Source organism: Lissotriton vulgaris, chromosome 5 (assembly GCF_964263255.1).
Source record: "Lissotriton vulgaris chromosome 5, aLisVul1.2, whole genome shotgun sequence".
NCBI classification, from domain to species: Eukaryota; Metazoa; Chordata; class Amphibia; order Caudata; family Salamandridae; genus Lissotriton; species Lissotriton vulgaris.
In genome coordinates, this window is record NC_141693.1 from 134,172,841 (window position 1) to 134,196,272 (window position 23,432).

The window sequence follows — 23,432 nt, forward strand, 5'->3', positions numbered from 1 at the left end:
CACTGCATGGAAGCAGGCTACTATCATCCCTATTCTTAAGAAGCCCTCCCTTGACCCTACAAAATCTGAACACTATCGGCCTATCTCCCTTCTCCCTTGGCTAGCCAAATTAGCAGAAGCGCATGCTAATCACATTCCATCATCTCATCTGCAGGAAGCTAATATACTGGACAACTCCCAGAATGGGTTGCGAGCGGGCCACAGTACCGAGACTGCTCTCTTGGTTGTGGTGGAGCACATCAGGAAGATGCTGGACCAGGGTCAGACGGCGGCACTGATCCTATTGGATCTCAGTGCCGCCTTCGACACGGTTTCCCATCAGATCCTTATGCACCGTCTTGTGGAGGCTGGAGTTGGAGAGGTAGCACTTGAGTGGTTCCGATCCTTTCTCACGGATCGAACCTTCAAAGTATCTACACCACCATATGTCTCTGCTCCTCGCCCCATTCTTCAGGGTGTTCCGCAGGGATCGGCCCTCAGCCCTACCCTATTTAATTTGTATGTTCGGCCGCTGGCGGAGGTAGCTCACAGTTATGGTCTCACCAAGGTGTCATACGCCGATGACACGCAGCTGGCGGTGGCACTTAATGGTGATTCCAACATGGATGCCCCTACCTTTCAGTCAGCTCTTAAAGCTGTGGCAGGCTGGATGGCGAATAATCAACTCCAACTCAACGCCTCTAAGACAGAGGTTATCATTTTTGGTAGGGAAAGTGGGCTATGGGGAGATCTATGGTGGCCATCCGAGTTGGGCCCTGTTCCCACTCCCGTAGCTGAAGTTAGAAATCTCAGGGTGTGGCTCGACGACAAACTCTCTTTCACTCCCCACACTAAATGTGTAGCTGGTACATGTTTTGGTGCCCTGCAGTGCCTCCGACCTATCTTCAAATTTTTTGATGCGGACACCAGACAGATCATAGTCCAAGCTTTGGTCCTTACCAGATTGGACTATGCCAGCTCCCAGTTTTTGGGCGTGAATCAGGCAGAACTAGCTCGCCTTCAGCGGGTTCAAAATGAGGCGGCCAGGATGCTGGTCGGCCTTCCGAAGTTAGTCTCTGTTCGCCGAACTATTCAAGATCTCCACTGGCTACCTGTAGGGCAAAGAATCAAGTTTAAAGCTCTCTGCTTAACTTTTAAAATTCTTAAGTCAGCCTCCCCTCCTATCCTTTCGCAGACAATCCTTCACTATGCCCCCTCCAGAGCTCTTCGATCCTCAGGGTTAAATCTAGCCATTGTTCCACGTTTAAAAAAAGCTAGAATGGGTGGACGTTCTTTTTCAGTGTTGGCGGCAGCTCTCTGGAACTCTTTGCCTGCCCCTCTCCGTTCCATCCCTGACCTGCTCCCTTTTAGGAAGGCATTAAAAACCTTCCTATTTTCCACAGTTTAGTCCCATTCCTATCTGGTTACCTCTGTTGTGTTGCATCATCTCCTAAAGCGCCGGGACGCCTCTTGGCTGCGGCATCTGCGCGCTATATAAAATAACATAACAAACAGTGTCACTGTTTCTATTCCTGGGCCACTGTCTCACCCAGAATTAAACAAAACGTACAATTGAGTGAGGCTTGCAGGAAGGGGGACAGGAGATGTGCACACCGCATGGCTATACTTGCGTGTTCATGCGCTCGATTCGCCCTGCGCGTACCCATCTCTGGTCTCCCTTCCGAAGCAAGTCGACGAAAATAGAACTCGCTGGCGACAGCGCTTTCACGCTTCGTCACCAGGCGAGACCTAAAAATGAAAGGTAAGGGGCAGCTGTCAAAACTTTCTACTTCAATAGTGCATGCGTATTTAGGCACATTATGATATAGCCATTGCAGTTTCCAGTACCACTCTGTAGATGACAGTGTATACCATCACACTCTTCATGCTTTGAAAACAAAGGGAGTTATACGTAGAGTTTAATCTGCTGGACTACATAAGTCAAAAAATGTGTTCCTGTCAAGTAGAAGTCTTGGCCGAGAAAGTAAAATAACTTTGCTGAAGCTAAAATGAGATAAAATTGATGGGTATTTACTACAAGTGCGCACATACACACAAAACCCCATTTTGATTTTATTATGGCTCACGGTTCTGAAGTTTAATGTCACATACTGCTTAATAAGTGACGAAAAAACACAAGATACCGCATCTAAAAGACAGAGCCATGCCACTGCAGCAATACATTCCAATACTATCAATATTTAAAATACGAAAAAACAGATTGCCTTTTTTTAACACCAAAATATCTTTACAATGAGTTTCAAATCTTAAAATTGGAAGAGAATGTCTAACAAAGCAGGTATTGTTTAATGTAAAATGTTTTAGGACTGCATCTATTTGCACACACGGCAATACATGTAAGCAATATACAGACAGGTAAAATGCAGATCTTAACTGGAAGGCAGTTTTGCACTGATTGAAGATTGAAATTACATTATTGGTTTTATTTGGTCACAAAAAGAAAGCAAAAGTAAAAACCGCCAAAACATGGCGTTTAATTGATCTTCATACAAGATCAAACTATGTTGCACAAGTACTCATTTCGTGATATTCCTGGGACTACTCCGATATCACAACATAGTAAACAGTCTTTTTTCAGAGTGTCCATGTCTAATTCCACAGTTGACTTTAGATTCATCCTCACAAACGGATTCATACCTACACCAAAGGTAAGAGGGTGGTCGACTGTCAATGTAACCGATGCAAGCCATGGAAACTGCATCTGCCAGTTGTGCTTCCATTCAGAGTACAGTAAGCGCACCCACAATATTACCATTTCCTCAAACACTTCAACGGTTTGAAGACTGGGAGGAAGAAAATGAAGACGGCTCATATCTTCAGGTCTGAGCTTCACCAAATAAGATGTTCTAAAGACTCTCCCAGACGTCCTTCGAATATTTATTTCATCTTCTCAAGATCAAGATTTGATCAATTTCAGATCAAAAGTGCACCTGAAAAACCTTCAGATTTTGTACAACGCGTCCTTTGCACAACAGGTTATCTTCCATCAGTTGCAGTTCTCCAAAAGTAGTTGGTTAACTATTTTAGCAGTCACTTTTCCACAGCTTGATGGTTTTGTCGTTCTCTAGTGCGGCTGATGCAATTATATTTTCTGTTGGGTGACATGCAGTTGAGATTACAACATCTGCAAAGAAAAAAATGTATGGTTCGTAATCCACATTCGATCTGGACTTGTAATACATCCTATGAAAAACAGTGTTCAAATACTTCATGCCCATATATGGTAGTCAATATATATACCATCCCATAACTGAAATCACCACCCACATAAGTGTAAACAATCTCAAATTTCAACTACATTCAGTACTCCATTTCTCCTAACCTACAGTTGCACTGTACAAACACAAATGCAAGAAACCAGCCTGGCAAAGGCCATTGGTCTGGTTTTAATGTGATAATTCATGCAACATAAGCACAGAAAGTCAAATCAAAGATTAAAAGTCCATTCTTTCAAAATATTTTCTGGATTCCCATTTCCTCATGATTCAGTAACCCTGCCTGTTTTTCGGAGTGTTCCCATCTACATGGTCCAAGCAGTCGAGTGGCTTGGACCATGTAGAAAGTGGAGTCCAGAGAAAATTTGGAAAGGACACACTGGCTTCACTTGTTCTCAAGACATACAACCAGGGAGCCCTGAATTTTTGTGGCTACTAACGGAGAACTGGTTTTATTATAAGAAGAGAAAGAAGACATGAATAAAAAGGAACATTAAGAAAACAAATGGGAGTGTGTGCATTAAATTTCAAATCATAGCTTAAGGTGGAATTTGGCGACATAGCTGAGAATATTGGTGAAATACATTGTGTGGAGACTTGTTGATCATTTGTTATGAGTATTTGTCTCTCACCTGATGCGATTTGTTTTGTTTTCCCCTAATGCCATTTGCGTCAATGAACCCAAAGGCGACCAGGGAAGAGAGACTCCACAGGCCTTTGAGTCATGCCTTGACCCCAAGCACCGCAGCCAGACATCTGTCTGCAGCAGTCCATACAGGGCTTAAAACCTGTCGGTGTAAGTGTTGACATCCGTTGCACAGGGAGACATTTTCGATTTTTCAACTACATTTCTACAGAGACAAGATGGAGCTCTGGATCTGCATCTGGAGGCACAGTAAAAAAGGAACTGACATCAGCGGATGGAAGTGGTGCCTTTATATGCCCTGCACCTCATTTACGGAGCGGCATTAGTGGGAAGTCACATGGTCCCACATTTCTGAGGTACAGCTGAAAAGTTTGCGGGTCCAGTCTAACGCCTGGGAAATAATCAAAAGATGAGGAATCTGCGGATAGAAGTCTATCACAATGAGTAGTCCTTGAACAGTAAGTACTTGTCAACTGGAAGTTTAACACCTCAACGTGCCATTCATTAGGAAACATCTTTTCGGACCCCAGTAAAAGCCATACATATATGCAGAGCAGGACACTAAGGTTTATACACTACTGCAGGCACTGTTCGCTGTGGCCAGGGCAGAGCATATGTTTGCACTAGAGACGATTTTCTCTCTGCAGCTAGCTCCTCAACACTCTTGTAAGCATCAGGGAGGTGGTGGTGGTGATGTAGTGCCTCCATCTCGTCCCTGTGAAAAGGGTCATATTTGGACAATAAAGCCATACAAATCTGCATTAGGCCACTGAGTGGTAGCAACTACTGTTACGCTCTTACCCGCAGCATTGAGATACTTACTTTTATTATTTATTTGGGGTGGGGCGTCTCCTGTGGCCTGGGCTGAGGCTCATTTTGCTGGTTGTATGTACCACCAGAAAATCATGGGGGAACTGACCTCAAATATAGAACGGGTTACTGGGAGGCGCTTATACTTCTAGCAATGACCAAAGTGGTCACACTACATGTAGAGATCTTTAACCGCATGCGGACTAGCGGTTTTCCCGCTGAGCGCTGCGATTTTAAAAATCCTGCGTTACGTGACAAGGTCAACTCGTCACACGCACAGCGCAGGTAACGCCCATGACGAGCTGACCTTGTCACACGCATCGAAGGGGTTAAACTTAATAGTGGCAGACTTGAACATACCCTTGAGCAGAGGCAGAACTGCACACTACATTCAGTCTTAGCAAGAGCTTCCATCAGAAATTCTTCCTAGTCCCCTAGGGCATGCATGGTGATGTTATGGTGTTGAGCCACTCTCTAGAAGTTCACTTGGTATGCCGTAATAAATAACATCAGGAGAAGATTTATTAACTGGGCTGGGTCCCGGATTTTGGTGCAGGTAGAGGATCGACATCATCGGTCATCCACTCCCACTCACTTAGGCTGGTATTATGATCTCCTTACCCATACTGGCTGCCTGGGTCGTACTGATCTTTCTGGTGATAGAAGTGGAGTTGGTGGCAGAGGTAAGACTGGCCATTGTGGTGGAGGGGAGTGTGGCTGTGGTAGTCGAGGTTGCGGTGAATGGAACTATAGTGGTGAAGCACACTGTGCATGTTTGGTTGTGGGAGGTCATAAAGGAGGACTTTTTGCCTAGTCCTTGATCTTCTTGTGCACTGAATGTTGAGGTACATTGGAAGGGATGATCTGCCTACAAAGGAGTTCTCTGCTGTTATACAATGGGAGGGTGAAGAAAAACTGGCTGCGGTAGAGAAGGTTTCACCGAAATCCCTTTTCAGGGTGGATAAACACATGTTTCTGTCTGGGGTGGAGTTGTTCTGGAAGTCTTTCAAAGATGTTTTGCCTTGCCTGCTCTGACTGAGTCCTGCTTGGGAGATTTCAGCTCCGAAGGTAAAAGCTCAGGGGCTTAATGGCAAAAGCGGTTCGAGAGTGGGCATGGCTGGATGCCCTAAGGTGGATGGGGACTTCGCTCCAAAATTTTGTCTTGGTAACAACCAGGGCCTGAGGGTGGCGGTGGACAAAAGTCTTTTTTGGCAGGTTCTGGGAGTGAAGTCCTACTGTCTGGGAGATGTGCTCTGGCTCAGTTTAAATGGGTGTCAATTTTACCTTGGATGGAGGGGATACTCGCAAACCTCAATATTCTTAGTGGGTGGCCCCCTATCAGAGTGGACTCTGAAGTGAATACCTCTTCTTCGCCTGAGGCACTAGATGATAATGTATTCGGGCTGGGTGTTGGCTGGTCTGCCAGTGTTCCGGACGGTACCACTTTATCCTCCTCAGAGTCAAGCAAGCCCTGTTCATGTCGGATATAGGTGTCTCTTGCATATGTAGGCGTGTCCAGCATTTGTAGGTGTGTCCAGCACCTTTCCCTTCAGTACCTCATCTTGCACCAGAAAGAGACAACACTTGCACATCGACACCTTGTGCTCAGGATAGCGACAGTTTACAGACCTTCTGGTGATCGGCACAGGGATACTTGGCATTATAATGTGAGAAGAATCAGAAGGGTGAGCGTTCCATCTGTGTTCGGAGAAAACGGGTCTCAGTGATTGAAGAATTTGTGGAAACGTGTGCCAGCTAACTGGAAGTCAAATCAATGCCTTGCATTCAAAAGTCAAATAAAAGCAAGGTGATTGTCCTCTCACTAGAATCAACAAATATAAAGCAGGGCCTAAAATCGCAAGCCTCTGAGCCGCAGCTAAACACGTATGAACCCAATAATCGAAAAAATCTAGAGGTGAAGTCGCTGCCAATTGCCATTTTACACTAAGGGAGGAGTCATAGTGACTCAAAGCTTCATTAAAAAAACGAAAAACTTTTAATGCCCCAGCCCAACACTAGATGGCGGAGTATGCAAATCGTGTACCTACAGATATACATACTACTAAAAGTAAGCAGCATTTTCTTTTGAAGAATACATCTTTCTACAGATTTCTCACCTTATAAGTAAGTCCCAAAGAAGCACCCACATGACAGGTGGGACTGAGTAGAGCCGGCTGACCAAGAAAATACTGTAACAGCCCAGGCCAAATAAGTCAGTGAGTTCCCGACACAAGATGTAGTTATTACACTGCAAAGGCATGCAAACTGGAACACCTCTAAGAAGAGCCTTGGAAGCAGCCATGGCCATAGAGGACCTGGCATAAATGCCCTCTGGAGGATCTTTCCAGGACAGAGCATAGCAGATCCTAATAGTGAGGATGTTAAGGAGGCTAATGCAACACGAATTGGTGGGTTTGGTCTCCCCCTTGTCCTTTTTGGCTCCAACAAAACCTACAAAAAACTTTTAATCAATGCTCTCCAGTCGCCAGCAGTGGATAAAGTTAAGTTCCATACTGCAAGCCTGTGGACCAGTCTAGGAAGATGTTTGTGGACCTTGTATGGGTGATGAATAAGAAAGATGGAATAATAGAGTAACATTAAATGCAGACACTATTCTTGGTAACAAGATGTAAAGGTGAGAATGACCATCTTTTTCAGGTTAAACAAAGAATGGTAGACTAACTGAAAGGGCCTGAAGTTCAGACTCTGCAAGCAAAAGTAACTGCCACCAACAGAACTGTCAAGAAAGTGAAAACAATGTTCAAAACCCACTGAGAAATAATAAATTATGTGGGAGGGAATAAATAAAGCAAACCTTTTAAAAGTGTATCACTAGTGGCAATTTAAACGAGGATGGTTGGGTAGGGGGACTAGAGCTGCCACATAGCCTATAACTGTACCCAGTGTCACAGCCTTTTGGGCAAGAGACCTTGCAAACCTCAAGAAGTTGGGTAGGCAAGATGTAAAATAATAAATACCTTACGACTCACATCACTACTAAGTCTTATTCCTGTAGACTGCACAGAAGAATTTGATGGAAGTATTTCTTGAAGCCCAGAGGACATCTGCCACCTCATCAGGAAGGCAAAAAGAAATCTAGCTGCCACAACTCAAACTCTGCTAATGAAGTTGCAGCACCTAAGGATTGGGGTAGAAGACCTTACCAATTTGCTACAAGCATAGGACAACTTTGACCATAAGGTGAAGCAGTAGCACAATGCAACCGGATCAGCAAAGAATAGCCACTTCGCTCAGTCCAGAGTTATTAGAATTAACTGCAAACAATCCTCCTGCAATACTTTGTACTTAAGAGGGATTAATGGGAATGTGTAACTGGCCCAAGTCAAGGGGAACCTGAAGACATTCCCACTGGAACCATGTGGTGGGAAGTGCAGAGCACCAAACTAAGCACACTTCCTATTGCAGCCTATGGAAATTCTTGGTGTTGGAAAAACAAAAGAAAATCTCTAGATTCTGAAGGAGCTAAATCAGCCATATTTTAAATACAAATACTATTATTTAAGCTAATAGAAAGTTTAGAAATTTCTTGTGGCTCGTCTTGTGGGTTCTTTTAAGATCTCTATGCATTCTTGGTAAAATCACATGCCCATACTACAAGGACTCACAAGAGAACTTAAATATTAAAACTTAACTTAAATATTTAAAAAATGGAAAGTATAACTTTGCCGGCCATTGTTCATCAATCTCTCTTGCAAACAATCCTCCACTGTGTATCCCAGTGGCAGTCGGCCATTTCCTCTATAAGTATGTGTCTCTGGACACTTATATCTGAATGTAAACAATTGTGTCTCTGAGTCAGCATGCTTGTGAGTATATGTGTGTGAAAGAGAAGAAAAATACTACTTATTACGCATCTGTTCTTGGCATGTAGAGCTGCAGAGTTGCACACTGTGCATAGATCGCCACCTAGTGTTGGGCCTGGATGATTGCAGTTTGTTTTTGTCCTGAAGGACTCCTCCTTTGGACCACGTTGCGCATGGGCATTGGCTCCATCCTTAGATTGTTTTTCACAATTAGGGAAATGATGGAGCTTTGCAAGAAAAGGAAGGATGTCCATGTAAGCTGAATCTAGTCAAGATAATACTGGAACAGATAAAGGCAGCCGGGGAGGCGTGTGTAACTCTGCAGCTCTACATGCCAAGAACAGATGCATACTGATAAGTAGCATTTTCCGTTCGAGGCATACGAGCTGCAGATTACACAAAGTGCATAGATTATATAGCACTTCCCACACTTAGCGGCGACTACCCGTATCTGTTGCAGAAGTTTGAAATTGTGTTTTGAGTACAGCTTGGCCCACAGTAGCTTGTTGTTTAGTTTGCACATCTACACAATAGTGTTTTGTGAAAGTGTGCGCTGTAGACCATGTAGCAGCTTTGCATATATCATCTAAGGGAATGTTCCCTAAAAAAGCCATTGAAGCCCCTATCTTTCTTGTAGAATGGGCTTTAGGAGGAGCAGATAGCGTACGTTTAGCTTTGTGGTAACATATTTGTATGCATTTGATAATCCACCGAGATATCCCTGATTTTGATATGGGGTTGCCTTTGTATGGTGGTGAAAAGGACACAAAAAGTGGTTTTGTTTTGCGAAAAGGTTGTGTTCTTTCAATATAGTAAAGTAATGCTCTTTTGACATCTAGGGTATGACAGATCTGTTTACTAATTTTTACGAGTGTGCTCGAAAACAGGCTTTTAAAAATTGAATAGGGCATTGCAAATTGTATTTCCTTTTGTGTAACTGGGGGAATTGAAGGGTCCTTTTACTTGTTTTTTTTGGAGTGTGTTAAACTCCTTGCTCCTACCTCTCCTGATGCCATTGGAGAGAGCCACGCATCTTGGGCAGTTAGCGCTCCAGTTTTCAGACTCTTTTCTGCACGCCACCCGCCCATTAGTCTATTTAATGGACTCGAGACGGACGTGCAGCGGACGTGCCGATGGCGTGCCAAAAGCAAGCCTGTTTGCGCCCGTCCGCGCCAGTACGGGCCTAGTGGCCACAATCACTGTTCAAATTCCACCAGTCCCCTATAATTATTCCTTCAAACAACTGTTGGGTCTTCGTGACAACTCTGATACTTACTATACTCTGTTGCACCACCTTCCTATGGACGGTGAATCTGGAAACTAATAAATGTGGGCTTACATAGACCCCTTAATAGACAGACTGACTTTAATAATTCCATTTGTATCAACAGACGAGAGGCTAACAGTACTGTTAGGAATCTCTGCTCTAAGGATATAGAATTTACTTTTTTTTTTTGTTTGAATTGTCGTTCACTCCCAAAACACAAAGCGGATATATTTGATCTTTTAACTAATGAATGCCATCTTTTTAACGTTGATACTTCCTTTATACGACGTAACATGCCGGCGGCCATCTTCTGCTTTGCTCCAGGCAACATCGGCTAAGTAAATCGAAAGACTCATATATCCTGAGTCAACACATAAGACTCATATATCCTGAGCCAACACATACCTTACAAGAACGGCATCTTTTTATCATATCGGATGCACTTTCATGTTTTCAGCCTGTCGATAAAATAGCAGCAACGTGGACCCAACGGGCTTCGGCTGGCTTTTTAAATATAAAAGGATGAACGCGGTATCTTTTTCCCGTTTTTAATATACTATATTCTCATGACTGGAGGACTTTGTGTTATCAGGTCTCGATCATAGACCGATAGATCGGTGTGGTTACCCCCCCTCAAAATATCGGGAGTGGAAACATCATTGGACCCTCTGCACCGTATCAATTTGAAGGAACATATCTTTGTGAATATACCACCGCTAACAAGTCATCTGACGCATTAGGTGCTTAGAAAAGGCAACATTTAGAGAAGAAATAAATGTACGTGTGGCTCCTGAAGAAGGCGTTGTATACGCCGAAAAGCGCGTTGATTGATTTTTTGCCACCAAGTGTATAGATAGAATTGCAGTAATTTGTCCTTGTTTTCAGAAAGTATTGAATTTTTAATATTGTGTATGTTTGTGTTATACACAACAGTAAACATTTTTTATGATGATATCATTAAAATGAATGTCTTTTAACCATTCTTTTGTCCTTTGATGTTTTCCCTTTTTTACTTGTTTCCTTGAATAATTGCCTAGGAAGTTTTGCACTCATTATCTTTCCCGGTCCTAGGATTTGAACGATTTACTGTTCAGGGGTCCTTGTTTTTTAAACTTTTTTGTGTTTTTAAATCTTTTTAACGGAAACATGGCTCCATGAAAGCTCAGGCCCTGATGTAGCAGCTGCACTTGCAGCTGGCTATTAGATTGTTAGAAGAGACCATGAAGGTAAAACGGGTGGTGGCTTGGCTATAATTTTAAAAAATCCGTATAAGTGAAAATTTGATAAACTAACCTGGAAAAATAAATAGTGAGGCCATGTCATTAAAACTCGCCCTAACTCCGCAGTTTACCTTCTAAGGAATAATACTTTATCGTCCACCTTCCCTGATTTTGGTCGCTCCCCTTCTACTCAGTGCAGCTAACTTTACAATCTTGGGTGACTTGAATATTCATAGTGATGATCCTACTGGCGATAGAGCGAGATGGTGGCAGTTCCTTGTTAATCGTTTTTTGTGAAGCGAGCAGACTGCGAGGACTTCTCTTCTGCTCCTAACTTCTACCCCTGTCGCCTATTTGATTTAATAGATTTTTAAAAATACTTGCACTTGTCGCTTATCTGATTTTAAAAATACTTGCACATCATTTTAAAATTGCACACTAATTTGAAATTGCACATCATTTTAAAACTGTGGGGTGTTACTGTGTTGCGCTCTGTGGCCTGTTTGTTCCCGGTGTCCCTGTGCTCCACTGTGGCTTCCCTTGTGCCGTTTGTAGTGGAAGCCAGGTTTGAGCCCCATTTTGGGTGAGGACTGTTCCCCTGCTCGACCGGAGCTAGCGGTATAGTTGGGGGAGGGCCTTGCGCGATAAATAGCAATGCCTCCACGAGCGCGCAGCGGTCGCGCCGTCTGCGTGCCGAAGGAGTGCCAAAGGAGGGCCCGTCTGTGTCCCGAACGGGCCCTGGCCTGGGGGCCCTGGCGGTTACCCAAGGCGCCTCCATTCCTCCAGACACAGATTCAGGTCGCGAGGAGCTTATTTCCCTCAATGTGTCCGGCTGTGGGGCTGATGCACAGTGGAAGGTGGCCGACTCGCCTTCCAAGGTGTGCACAGCTTGTGCATTCTGTTTCCAAGCAGCGCCGTGGGAATGAGTGGGGTTTCTACGGAGATCAGGGCAGGTTTAATTAAGGCCAGATCTCTGGCGAAACATACTGCAGAGGTCTTTGATATCCTGACTGATAATGACTGACCTTTTGTTTGTTACTGAAACCTGGATGAATGTCACGTGTGCCCCGGCTGTTGAATTAGCCATCCCAAGGGGCTATAAAATATTGAGGGCTGATCGTCTGTCTGGGCGAGGGGGTGGTGTAGCAGCTATCTTCCGAGACAAGTGGACCATCATATGCGAACATCTGGAGGGGACGATGGATGCTGAGCTGTTCCATTTTTTAGTGGTGCTCAGCCCTCACTTTACTTTTGGGGGGGGGGACGCTGGTGTATCGTCCTCCGGGCAGTTTGGGAAATATTATTGGAGCCCTTGAGGAGATTATTGTGCCACGTGCCTTTAGGTTCTCAAGATTTCTCCTGCTTGGGGACTTTAACGTTTATGTTGACACCCAGGACTCTGCTGAGGCCACCAGGCTTGGAGAGGCCTTAACGATGGCACAGCTGAAGCAATGGGTGGATGCTCCTACTCATGTAGGGGGCACATTCTAGACCTAGTTTGCTCAAATTTTGATCTACCATAGGTCAGCAATGAGTGGGTTACTTGGTCGGACCATGGCCTCATTAAATTTAGTTGGGCGTTGGAAAAAGGATCGGGCCCTGGGGGCACGCCTTTGCTTGTTCACTCACACCGGGTCAACTTGGCTAAGTTTGCGGGCTTCCTTGATCATAGTTGCCCTTTGCCCCTGCTTGATATTGAGGAGGCTGTGAACACTTAATAACTGGCTGTAAGAGGGTGTAAGTGCTTCTACTAAGGATAGTGGTTTCCGAAGGATGCAGTCTTCCCCCTCCCAACCATGGTTTACCCGTACCCTCCGGGAAATGAAGGCGCGTTGTAAGAAATTAGAACGAGCATGGGGGACCGCATATCTCCCAGAGGCCAAGAAAGCTTTACGAGCGTCGCAAAAAAACTACTATGCGGCGATTCGCTAAGCCAAGAGCCATTATTTTTCTGGGAGAATCGCCAAGGCTCAAAATAATAGCAAAGAAATTTTTACTTTTGTACAAAGCTTCCTTTTGCCATGTGCGGAGCAACCGAGGCTGCCTTCCTCCTCTGAGTGGTACGAAGAGCTTTCCTCGTATTTTGTGGAAAAAATTGATAGGATTCAGTTAGACATTCAGGTTGCGTGAAACAGTTTTAATTCCCCTCTGTCACTCCCTCTGTTTTCTGGGGTTGGATCTACTGCTCAGTTCACAGCCTCCCCCCCCCCTCCCCCCCCCCCCCCTCACCCTTCTACAATGTGTGTAGGTGTGGAGAGCCACTAATATAGCTCGAGCTATCTAGGCGCTATACAGCCAGGCATTACAGATCCTGCGAGGAGTGGATGGACAGAGAGCGACACGACAGACAGCTCCTGAACACGAGGGACGAGAGACAGAGGGCACTATGGACAGAGGAAGAGTATGAGAAGATTGAGCATGTGATGAAAGGAGGAGACAGGGAGAGAGGAGACAGATCCCACGACGGAGAGAGGATGAGTACGAGGAGACAGAGCATGTGATGAAAGGAGGGACAGGGAGCCGAGAGACAGAGGGCGCTATGGAGAGAGAAGAGTATGAGAAGATAGAGCATGTGATGAAGGGAGGAAACAGGGAGAGGAGAGACGAGCCCGCCACGGACAGTGGAAGAGTATGAGGGGACAGAGCATATGATGAAAGGAGGGACAGGGAGACGAGAGCCCACGGCGGAGAGAGGAGTATACAAAGATAGAGCATGTTTAATCCGAGGCAGCCCCCGTTCACCCCACCCCCTTTTATCCGTGGCACGCGCACACTAGCCATTTCTCATACTGAATACAGACACATGCGTACCCCAAATGTGAGCAGTACACGTCTGAAAAAAATGGTGAAATGCCTTTAACAGCAACCCCAGATAGAGCGTTAAGGAAGCGCGTTTCACATAAAACGCCTACAGCATGCACTCTGCTAATACCCAGTCAAGCAAAGTCAAGAACCCGCTAACCCCCGATTCCGACGCACGCCTCCTAAAAAAACAAGGCCAATTTAACCAACCACTTGAAGAAAAGAGGATGGCTACACAACACTCTTCCCAGATATATATATATATTTTAAACCTAGTCCACTCAGCCCGGTATCTCCCATTATGAAGTATATTATATATAAAAAAACAGCGGACAGGCACGGCAACATATGGGAAAATGTCCCTATCAAACGGAGCAGGAGGTCGGAACTCACCCCTTTTTATCAGACATCGACCGAACTCTTGCTACCCTGCAGCACACGGACAGCGGGAGGGGGGCGGGAACGGGCACAGGACAGCGGGGGGGGGGGGGGGGGGGGGGGGGGGATGGGGGGGGCAGGAACGGCGCACAGACAGCGGGGGGGGGGGGGCGGGAACGGCGCATGGACAGCGGGGGGGGGGGGGGGGGGGGCCGGGAACGGGCACAGGACAAAATACGGACACTTACAAAAATCTTGCAGCCAACTCCAACAGACACTTGTAAAAGGAAGAAAACAGGCCGACTCGAAAAAAAAAAAAATAACACACCCACCGCCGCGATGACTAACAGAAGTGGGTGGAGAGGGAAAAAAATCGCGGGAAGGCCCCCGAATCTGGTCCGGCCTTGACGGACAGATCCGGCTCCCAATGGCTAGCCTCCATTTATGGAGCTAGCCAATGGGAGCCGGGGGACGTTCCTGAAGCCCCTATTGTAAACAAAAGATTTCACCTGCACCGAAAAGCTGTGCACAATGCGCAGCCTTCGGCCAGGCGAAACCTAAAAAGTACAGCCTGCCTGCTTATCAGCGCCGCGCGCCTCTCTGCAGACTCCGCCTGCATTCCAAGAGGCGCGTGTCGCGATCCGGTCTGCCATGGCTACCCCCTTGCTTCAATGAATTCCGCTTGTGAGCCAGGATACGGGAACATGGTGGCGTGGAAATGTTTGTTTTTTCCGCTTGTCAGTTTAATATCAAAGCATGCCAATTGCCTACTTAGATGCGCAGGCGACGGTTAAACGGTCTACTCGGACGTGATGTGTGTCCACAAGGCTTGAAAACTGTCAGGTGCTCATTGCAGTCTGGAGGAGACGGGGCATTGAGGGACGGGGAGTCTGTAAGTAGTTGCTGACTAAATGCAGGGTTGTAGTTGTGCTCCTTAACACGATGTGGCGACTTCTTAAGCTAGATCGTTGCTTCAATATGACCCGATAAGCAAACACGCTTCACATCGTTAACCGAAATTAGAGCCACCGGGATTGTTCCAAGAGGTTTCCTAACTAATTAAAGGGACAGCCACATACTACCTTATCTCCCAATTGCACTACATTCAAGCAGCACACTACATTGTGTTATAAAGTGTTTTAATAAGTATGTTTGCGCTATTTGTTATAAACATGCAATTCTTTTAGCCTCTGTTTAAAGTTAGTGTTAAAGATACATACATTGCAGCGCCTGATTCAGACGCGCGCCTCACTAATTTCTTATCTGGCCTGGCCTGGCCTTTACCTTGGGGGTGCCCAGGAGTGGATGCCTCACAGGGAAAGCCAGGATGGGTTCCACAGCGGTATTCGTACAAGCGCCTTGAGGCGCTATACAAGTATCAATTTACATTTACATTTTATCTCCTGTCAGCCGCGCGCCCCTCTACTTCCTTCAGGTGCACCAACCAACAAGTTGGGCTAAAATGTAATATTGCTATAACACCACTATATAATTACATTGCATGACGAATGGTTTCATGAATGCTAATTGTGGAAACTGACTGCCAGACAGTTCAGCCCTGGAGGCCCGTCAGCAGGTGGGCAGAGAGGTAGGCTTATTGGAGTGGCAGCAGGTATACTCTGTCTTAGCAGTGAGCGGAATACGAAGCTGGGACACACGTATGGGAAACTGATGGGTATAACTAGGCTGGTGTGCCCATGCCCGAAATTCCCAGGCGCAGAAGCACCAGTCCTGATTTTAAAGGTCTGAAACATGCTTTAGGGGTGGGTTGCAAGAGCAGCAAGGCCTCGCCCCCTGGCCCTCTCCCGGCACCTCTTTTGGCAAGGGGGGCATGTGGTGACCCCGTCTGAGCACAAATATTGATATTGATATTGATATTGAAATGTATTTGTAGAGCGCTCGTTCGCCCGGAGGCTTCATGGCGCTATAGACAGGGACACAACGCATCAAACAGAGGAAGCATAGAGGAGCTCAACAGAACGCTTGGGAAAAGAGCCATGTTTTGAGGGAGTGTCTGAAGCTGAGAATGTTTCCACACGTTTTAAGGTGAAGAGGGAGGGAGTTCCAGAAGGCGGCCGCAAGATGGTCAAAGCAGCAACCTCCAAGACGCTTCCTTTTGTAAGTAGGGACAGTCAGAAGATGTTTATGCATAGAGCGAAGATTCCTGGAAGGGTCATATTTTTTGAACAAGTCTCTGATGAATAGGGGACCAGATTGGTGTAAGGACTTAAATAAAATACATCCGGTCTTAAAAGCCACCCGTTGCTCAACAGGCAACCAGTGTAGGTTTTTTAGGCCCGCTCTAACAGACTGCCTCTTAGGTAGATTAAGAATAAGTCTGGCTGCCTGATTCTGAATCAACTGGAGGCGTTTTAATTCGCCGGCCTGGAGCCCAAGGTAAAGACTATTGGAAAAATCCAGTCTAGACAGAACCAGGGAGATGACAATCTGTGTGAGCGCTTCCAGAGAGAAGAAACGAGCGATTTTCTTAATTTTCTTCAGCTGAAATAAACTGGAGGACACCACTGCGCTGACCTGCCTTTTCAGAGAAAGATCTTCGCTAAAAAAAATTCCAAGGCTCTTAACTGAGAGCGATTTAGATGGTGGGGCTCCCATGCTGGCTGGCCAAAATCCAGGGTTCCAGCTGAGTACACTCTGCCCAGGCAAGACCAGCTCAGTCTTGCCTGGGTTGAGCTTCAGGTGACTGCAGCTCATCCAGCTCAGGATGTGAGACATGGTGTTTTGAAACACTACCACTGAGTCCTCGGTGTTTAAAGGAAAGATGAGCTGCAAGTCATCTGCGTAGTTGAAGATGGTGACTCTGGTGTTCCTGTCTTTCTTCGCACGGCCCAGTGAGCACCAAGGCACTTGCAGCGGCGCCAGGAGCTGCAGCACACAGGGGCCAGAGCCTCTCGCTTCGACCTCTGTGCAATCGGGTCTCACTGGGAATCCTACCTATTATATTAAGTCATGCTGTGAAGATTTTTTTTGCACAGTCATTTAGTCCTGAGCGTGCATGTCGCAGCTTCTTTTACGAACCCATCTCTCGAAGCGGCGCACGGTGGGACCCGGGAGCCTACAGTTCAATGCTAAAAACCAAAACACAACAAGCAAATCGAATTAAGAAATGGCTAACATCAAACTGCCCTTGTACCGATGCAGTCAGTATTAATCCGACGTAGGTGCGCCCTCTCCTTGAATCCTAATGCCACTGTGAACACAGCATGCTCTCAAAGCAGCTACTCCGTGCATTCCAGTGATCTATGCACAAGCGTTGCCAACCCTCAAGTCTCCGCCCAGAGGTTCCTGGCTGAGTCGGATTCCGACGCGCGCTTTGGGATTGGGTCGCGCGACATCACGTGAGCTGTCTATGGTAGAAGCTCTAGCGCGCGACCCAATCCTAAAGTGCGCGTCGTAATCAGACTCTGAAAATGCTTTGCCCATTGAGAATGCTGGGCGCGCGACCAGATCATGTCTCCACTTCCCTCTCGTTGCTGCCGGAGACGGCAGCTATAGTTCTGTGGCGAGAACGCGTTTCTAGCCGAGACCTAAAAAATGGCGACGAAGGACAGGAGCAGAGAAAGAAAGGGAGAAGGAAAGAAAATTACAAGGCACACAGCAATAGAGAAACAAGTTTGTAACCTGAGCCAACTAGACATCCAAGGGAAGGGTGGAGGGGACCACAGATACATCTTAACAAGAGTTGGAGAGAAGAAGCATTAGCATAACAGACCTGGCTGCTTGAAGGCACACAACTCCATAATAAAAACAAAATATGGCAGAAAGAATCTGGAGGTGCTGCTAAAATACCTGCAGACAAAATGTTTTCCACAAGTTTGCACTGCTCTTATCCTAAAGTATACAAATTGTCCAGCAATACAGTAAATCTAGTAGCACAACAGCATTAAAACATTGCATGAACACCAACAGCACACATGCATGTTCATGTAATTAAGTGCCCCATGTTAATTTATTTGATTCTATGTGGGTTGTAGGAAGCTAGCTCTTTATGGGATATATGAAAAGAAGATATATTGTGTAAAGAGTCCAGGAGTTCCCTTAGAAGTGGACAGGGAGGGGCTCTTCTAAGGGGTAGTGTGGTCAAGCAGCCATAGGCTTATCATAGAGGAGTGCAAGACATCTGCAAATACACACAATAGTCAATAAATGAGAGACATGACTCGATAAGGAGATCCACACCAATTTATAAAAAATAAATTGCATCTTTTTATCTGTTTAGACACTAGAAGCAGTTGTAGGAAGCTGGCTCTGTATATACTATACCAAAATGAGGGATAGTGTGCACAGAGTCCAGTGGAACCCCAAAGGTAGGCAGAGGTATAAGTAGATAGTACCTTACTCTCCATTTGTGCTAGTGTGGGTGAGCAGTAAGGCTTTACGGATGGTAGTGTTAAGCATTTGTTGCACACACTTAGGCAGCAAATGATGTCACACACCCAAAAACTGATGAACTCAGACCAATTGGATTGTAACAAAAATATTAATAAGTTATTTTATGTCTAGAACCAAGCCAAGCCTGGTGCAGGTAAGTGATATAAATGCTTTGCAAAATCTTATGCAATGTTTTACAGTTTAATGCAGGTTCAAATGAAGTTGATTAAATTAAAGGTACATCAATGTTTCGAAATTACTTTTCAGTTTTTTTACAGATTACTGTGTAAGTTACTTTTTAAGTTACTTTTTCTACTAGGTGTGATATGCCTAGATATCACAGTGGGACATTTCCCATAGAAAAGGTAAGTAGATCACTTTTTGTACATTTGCTGTTTTTCAGTGTTTCATACAAACCAACTTCAAAATTTTCAAGGAGAAACAGTCAATGTATTCCAAAGGGGAAAATTAAGTTAACAGTTTTCAGGTAAGTACAAGTTTGTGGGAGTTGGTATTCTGAGGTTAGAACTAGAGCTCCCCCAAGGTCAAGTATGCACTCTTCAAGCATCCTCAGCGGCACTAGGGCGGCCGGGTGCAGATAGTTGAGGCTCAATGTTATCCAATGGGGGATGGGGCCTTCGGTTGGTGGCTGCTCACGAGCAGGTCACAAGGTTGTGGGAGAAAAGATCCTGGTGTTAGGCTCAGGGCAAAGGGGGATCAGAGTTAGCACTCAAAGTACACCCATAACGGCACAGGGGCAGCAGGGTGCTGTTTTGGCTTCGGATGCCCTGTTTTCAATGGGATTTGCCAGTTTTGGATTTTGGCTGTAGGATTGGTCCAGGAAGACTTCCGGAGGAACCAATAGCTGGGCAGGTAAGTTGGAGCGCTCGGGACGTAGGTACACTTAGGGATATTATCTCCAGGAAGCAGGGCGGCTGGATGCAGGAGTGTCTTTTGAGGTCGGATTTCACCCCACTGGGCCACTCGAGGTTGGGGGGTCTCCGTGCAGAGGTGACATTGGGGAGTCCTGAAGGGGTCAACCAACGTTGGACTCAGACTCTCCCGCGCTGGGGGATCTTGCTGGGGATCGGTGGCCCACTCAAACTCGGGCCATAGGCGACGGGTACAGTGGTGGTTCCAGGCATCTGGATTCTTTGTTCTCAGCAGGCTCAGAGTTTATCTTGTGAGTTTTTTTTTTTTTTTTTTTAACAGAGTTGCTGTTCACTGGAGATCCGGTCTTTGCTGAAGGCTGTCAGTCCTCCCAGGGTTCTGGAGGTCGCTGGTTGCAGGACAAGGCGACTCTTGGCGGAGGATCTCTGGAAACTGCAGACTGGCCGGAAGAGCTGGGGCCAAGTCTGTTCTTCTCTGCAGTCTCCTCTGCTGGGCGTCTTCTTTCGTCCTTCTTCGTAGGTTGTGGGAATCGGTCTTCTTGGTTCAGGGCTGCCCTTTAAATACTGTATTTAGGGGGCGTTTTAGGGCTCTCAAGGTCAGTAGCCAAAGGGCTACTGACCTTAGAGTGACTACACCCTTGGTGTGCTCACCCCATGTGGGGAGTGGGCACAATCCCTAATCCTTTTTGGGGAGTGCCTGCCATCTTCAAGATGGCGGGCACTGAAGAGTGGACTTCACCTTGCCTCCCCCACCTGAGGTGGACAGAGGTGGGCACACCTTCTGGGCTGGCTAATTTTTCCCACCTGTCTTCAAGCCGAAAAAGAAAGGAGACAAGAAGGGGGGCCTTCTCCCGATAGCAGGAGATTCTGGGGTCGCATTACAAAGGTGGCAAGGCCTTTGAAGCTCCCCTGCCACAGATGGCTCTTCCTGGCCTGCAGGAGATGTGACCACTTTGTTTCTGGGCTCAGGGGTGAAGGCTCCCACCACAGGCTTCCAGAAACAGGTCTTGTGTTGGCAGGGTGTTGTGTACCAGTCAGGAAACCCACCAGAGGTTGGTTGTGTAATGACAAACTCCCAGCACCATATAGTCTTAATGGCATTACTGCACTTACAAGGTCTACGGATTGGTCTAGACACTGTAGGGGTACAGGACTCATGCACCTGTATCCTCACCCCTGGAATAGTGCAACCAGCTAGAGGGGTGGCTGACCTATGCCAGGGCAGTGGGTTGTAGGCATGGCACGTTATTCTGCACCAAAACAAGCAGCCTGCAATGAATGGATGGAGGGGGGAGGTAGGGTGGTGTGTGTGTGTGTCTGCATCTGCGTGCGTGCGTGCGTGTGTGTGTGTGTGTGTGTGTGTGTGTGTGTGTGTGTGTGTGTGTGTGTGTGTGTGTGTGTGTGTGTGTGTGTGTGTGTGTGTGTGTGTGTGTGTGTGTGTGTGTGTGTGTGTGTGTGTGTGTGTGTGTGTGTGTGTGTGTGTGTGTGTGTGTGTGTGTGTGTGTGTGTGTGTGTGTGTGTGTGTGTGTGTGTGTGTGTGTGTGTGTGTGTGTGTGTGTGTGTGTGTGTGTGTGTGTGTGTGTGTGTGTGTGTGTGTGTGTGTGTGTGTGTGTGTGTGTGTGTGTGTGTGTGTGTGTGTGTGTGTGTACAGGGCCTCCAAGGTTGGAACAGTCTGTCAAAAAGCTTTATCAGCTAAAAACCATAAAAGCACATATACACACATTGAATAAAAACATACCAATATAGAATAATACAATGTATTCTGAACTCATAATAGAGGACATACTCCTAAAATTATGTACAGCATTAAAACATGGGCAGATTCTTTCCAATTAAAAACAAGACAAAAAAGAAAAGAAAACAGACCTTACATGAATTAATATTGGGGATTCCTTGTAAAATACAGAGGTTGCGGTAGCGCAGTTGTAACAGATTAGCATTTTTTCGTTTTAATTTTAGCGCCTCTCGCACACCACAAAGACAAAAGATATCTACAGGTTGCGATCAGGGGGGAGGCGTCATATTTCAATAACCTAAAAGCTTCCCTGTAGTCCCTGAGGCCTATATAGACTTACATAATTGAATGATCCATTTAGCTCTAGCTTTAGAGTAGAAAGGGCAGAAGAGCGAGGGGGGCGGAGCTAGCCAGCGCCTATGTGAGACGCGTGTGTGCTGAGCTCCGCGCCAACACCCGAACTATCCTGATAAATATCCGACAATAACGGACACCACCGGACTTACGTGGTGGGGACCTGTTCTGGGGACACTGCTGCAACGTCCGGCGAAGCCGCCGGCGAAAACGGAGGACGCCCCACGGAGTTCCGGCAGCGCTACGATATCTGCGTACCAGGCCTGAGGCAGCGGACTCGCCTACATTCCAGGCCGCCGTGCGTGCCTGTACGTGCGGCCGCTGGGAGAGCGGAAACCTGGTGACCCCCGCAGGGACCCGACGGAGAGGGGCGCCTGGTTGACACTGTGGTGGGGCCCCCTGCGACATCCTGCACCTCCCCCCCCTGCTTTGAGGGGGGAGCGTACTGAGTGACCCCATACCGGACGCCCACAGGCTAACGGCCTCGGTGGCGGCTACGCGCGCATTGCGCTTGGGCCCCCGATTCGACCACAAGGCACATAACGGCCCGCCGGGCCCCCCAAAGGTGAGCTGCACCGCGCCCGCTCCTGATGTGCTCGGCGCCCTGCTCTCTCTCTGAGGCTCCCTCCAAAGCTTAATTCCCTCCCCTGCTCAGCTGCTGTACGGACTGCCTGTGGTGCTGCGGACCCCGGAGTGCTTGGGACCCTAGGGCCGAGGTAGCGGCCAGACACTTGTGCAGGCCCCCCCCCGCAGTGTCACATGCCACCGGCCTTGCACAGATGGACCTAGGAGTTTGCGTTTCTTCCCCTCTCCCCAGGTGACTCGTGGCAGGGTGCTGGGGAGGACTGCCAGGGGGATTGTGCTGAGGTATTGAGTATTGTGGGACAAATTGGGGACCCTGATGTACGCAGAGCGGCACCTACCTGCTTTTTGGTGACGCGGACTGCGGCGCTGCTGACCCCATAACTCGTGGTGATTGTGGGATTGCGACGAGGTTCCTAGTCCTGGACTGTGTGGTCAACACCGGGTGTGGGCCTATACTACCGTCTGAGGGCACTGATTGGGAATCCCACGCTGCGGTGCACCTTGGATCCGGCGCCTGCAGGCTTCGGAGAACATTGAGCGACAAGACCTGTAAGTGGACACAGGACTGGGACACCGAGGCTGTCTATAACCACTACCTACGTGTCGGCGACCGTGCACAGCAATTGCCCCCGGGCTCCCCTGCGCACTATGGGCAAGAACGATAGAACCCAGACCAAACTGGCGTTTGACCAGCGCAAAGCGAAGGCCCCGGAGGAGCCGGCTCCGGACGTCTCCCCTAGGAACATGGGCGCGGATAATACAATGTACACTGATATTAAAGAAATGCTTGTGTCCATGGAGAAAGGCTTGCAGGACAGTATGTCGTCTATTGGCACGAAAATAGACGCACTCACTTACCGAATGGACCGCATGTCGGAAAGGGTGGATAAACATGCGGGGCGCCTCGACATTTCGGAGAGGCGCCTCACGGAGGTGGAGGAGGCTCAGACTGAGTGGGACAAGGATCGCAAGCAATTTTCCAGACTCCTACAGGTCATTCAGGACAAGTCGGAGGACTTGGAAGCCAGGTCGAGGCGCTCCAACATTCGTATCACGGGGGTTGCAGAGACGACCCAGACGGGCAAGATGGAGCTCTTCGTGGAGAAACTACTGGTATCCCTGCTGGGCGACAACGTCTTCTCCCCGATGTTTATAGTGGAAAGAGCCCACCGCACTCTTGGGCCGTGGCCTGGAGCTACTCCTAGGCCGATAATTGCCAAACTCCTCAACTACAGGGACCGTGACACAGCCCTACGAGTGGCCAGAGACAAGGGGAGGCTCCAGTACGAGGGTATGGAAATTTCCCTGTATCCT

The 23,432-nt window shown here is 47.2% G+C and overlaps 1 protein-coding gene across 2 annotated transcripts in view; it reads right to left on the reverse strand.

The window, feature by feature from the left end:
• Positions 1-2,265: 2,265 nt before the first annotated feature.
• Positions 2,266-23,432, reverse strand: part of WDR5 (WD repeat domain 5) — a 140,063-nt gene continuing 118,896 nt past the window's right edge. For both annotated transcript variants that reach the window (XM_086921057.1, XM_086921058.1), the window contains exon 15: positions 2,266-3,124. In XM_086921057.1, the coding sequence (XP_086777183.1) occupies positions 3,024-3,124 (101 nt within the window). In that variant the 3' untranslated portion in view covers positions 2,266-3,023. The remainder of the gene's footprint in view (positions 3,125-23,432) is intronic.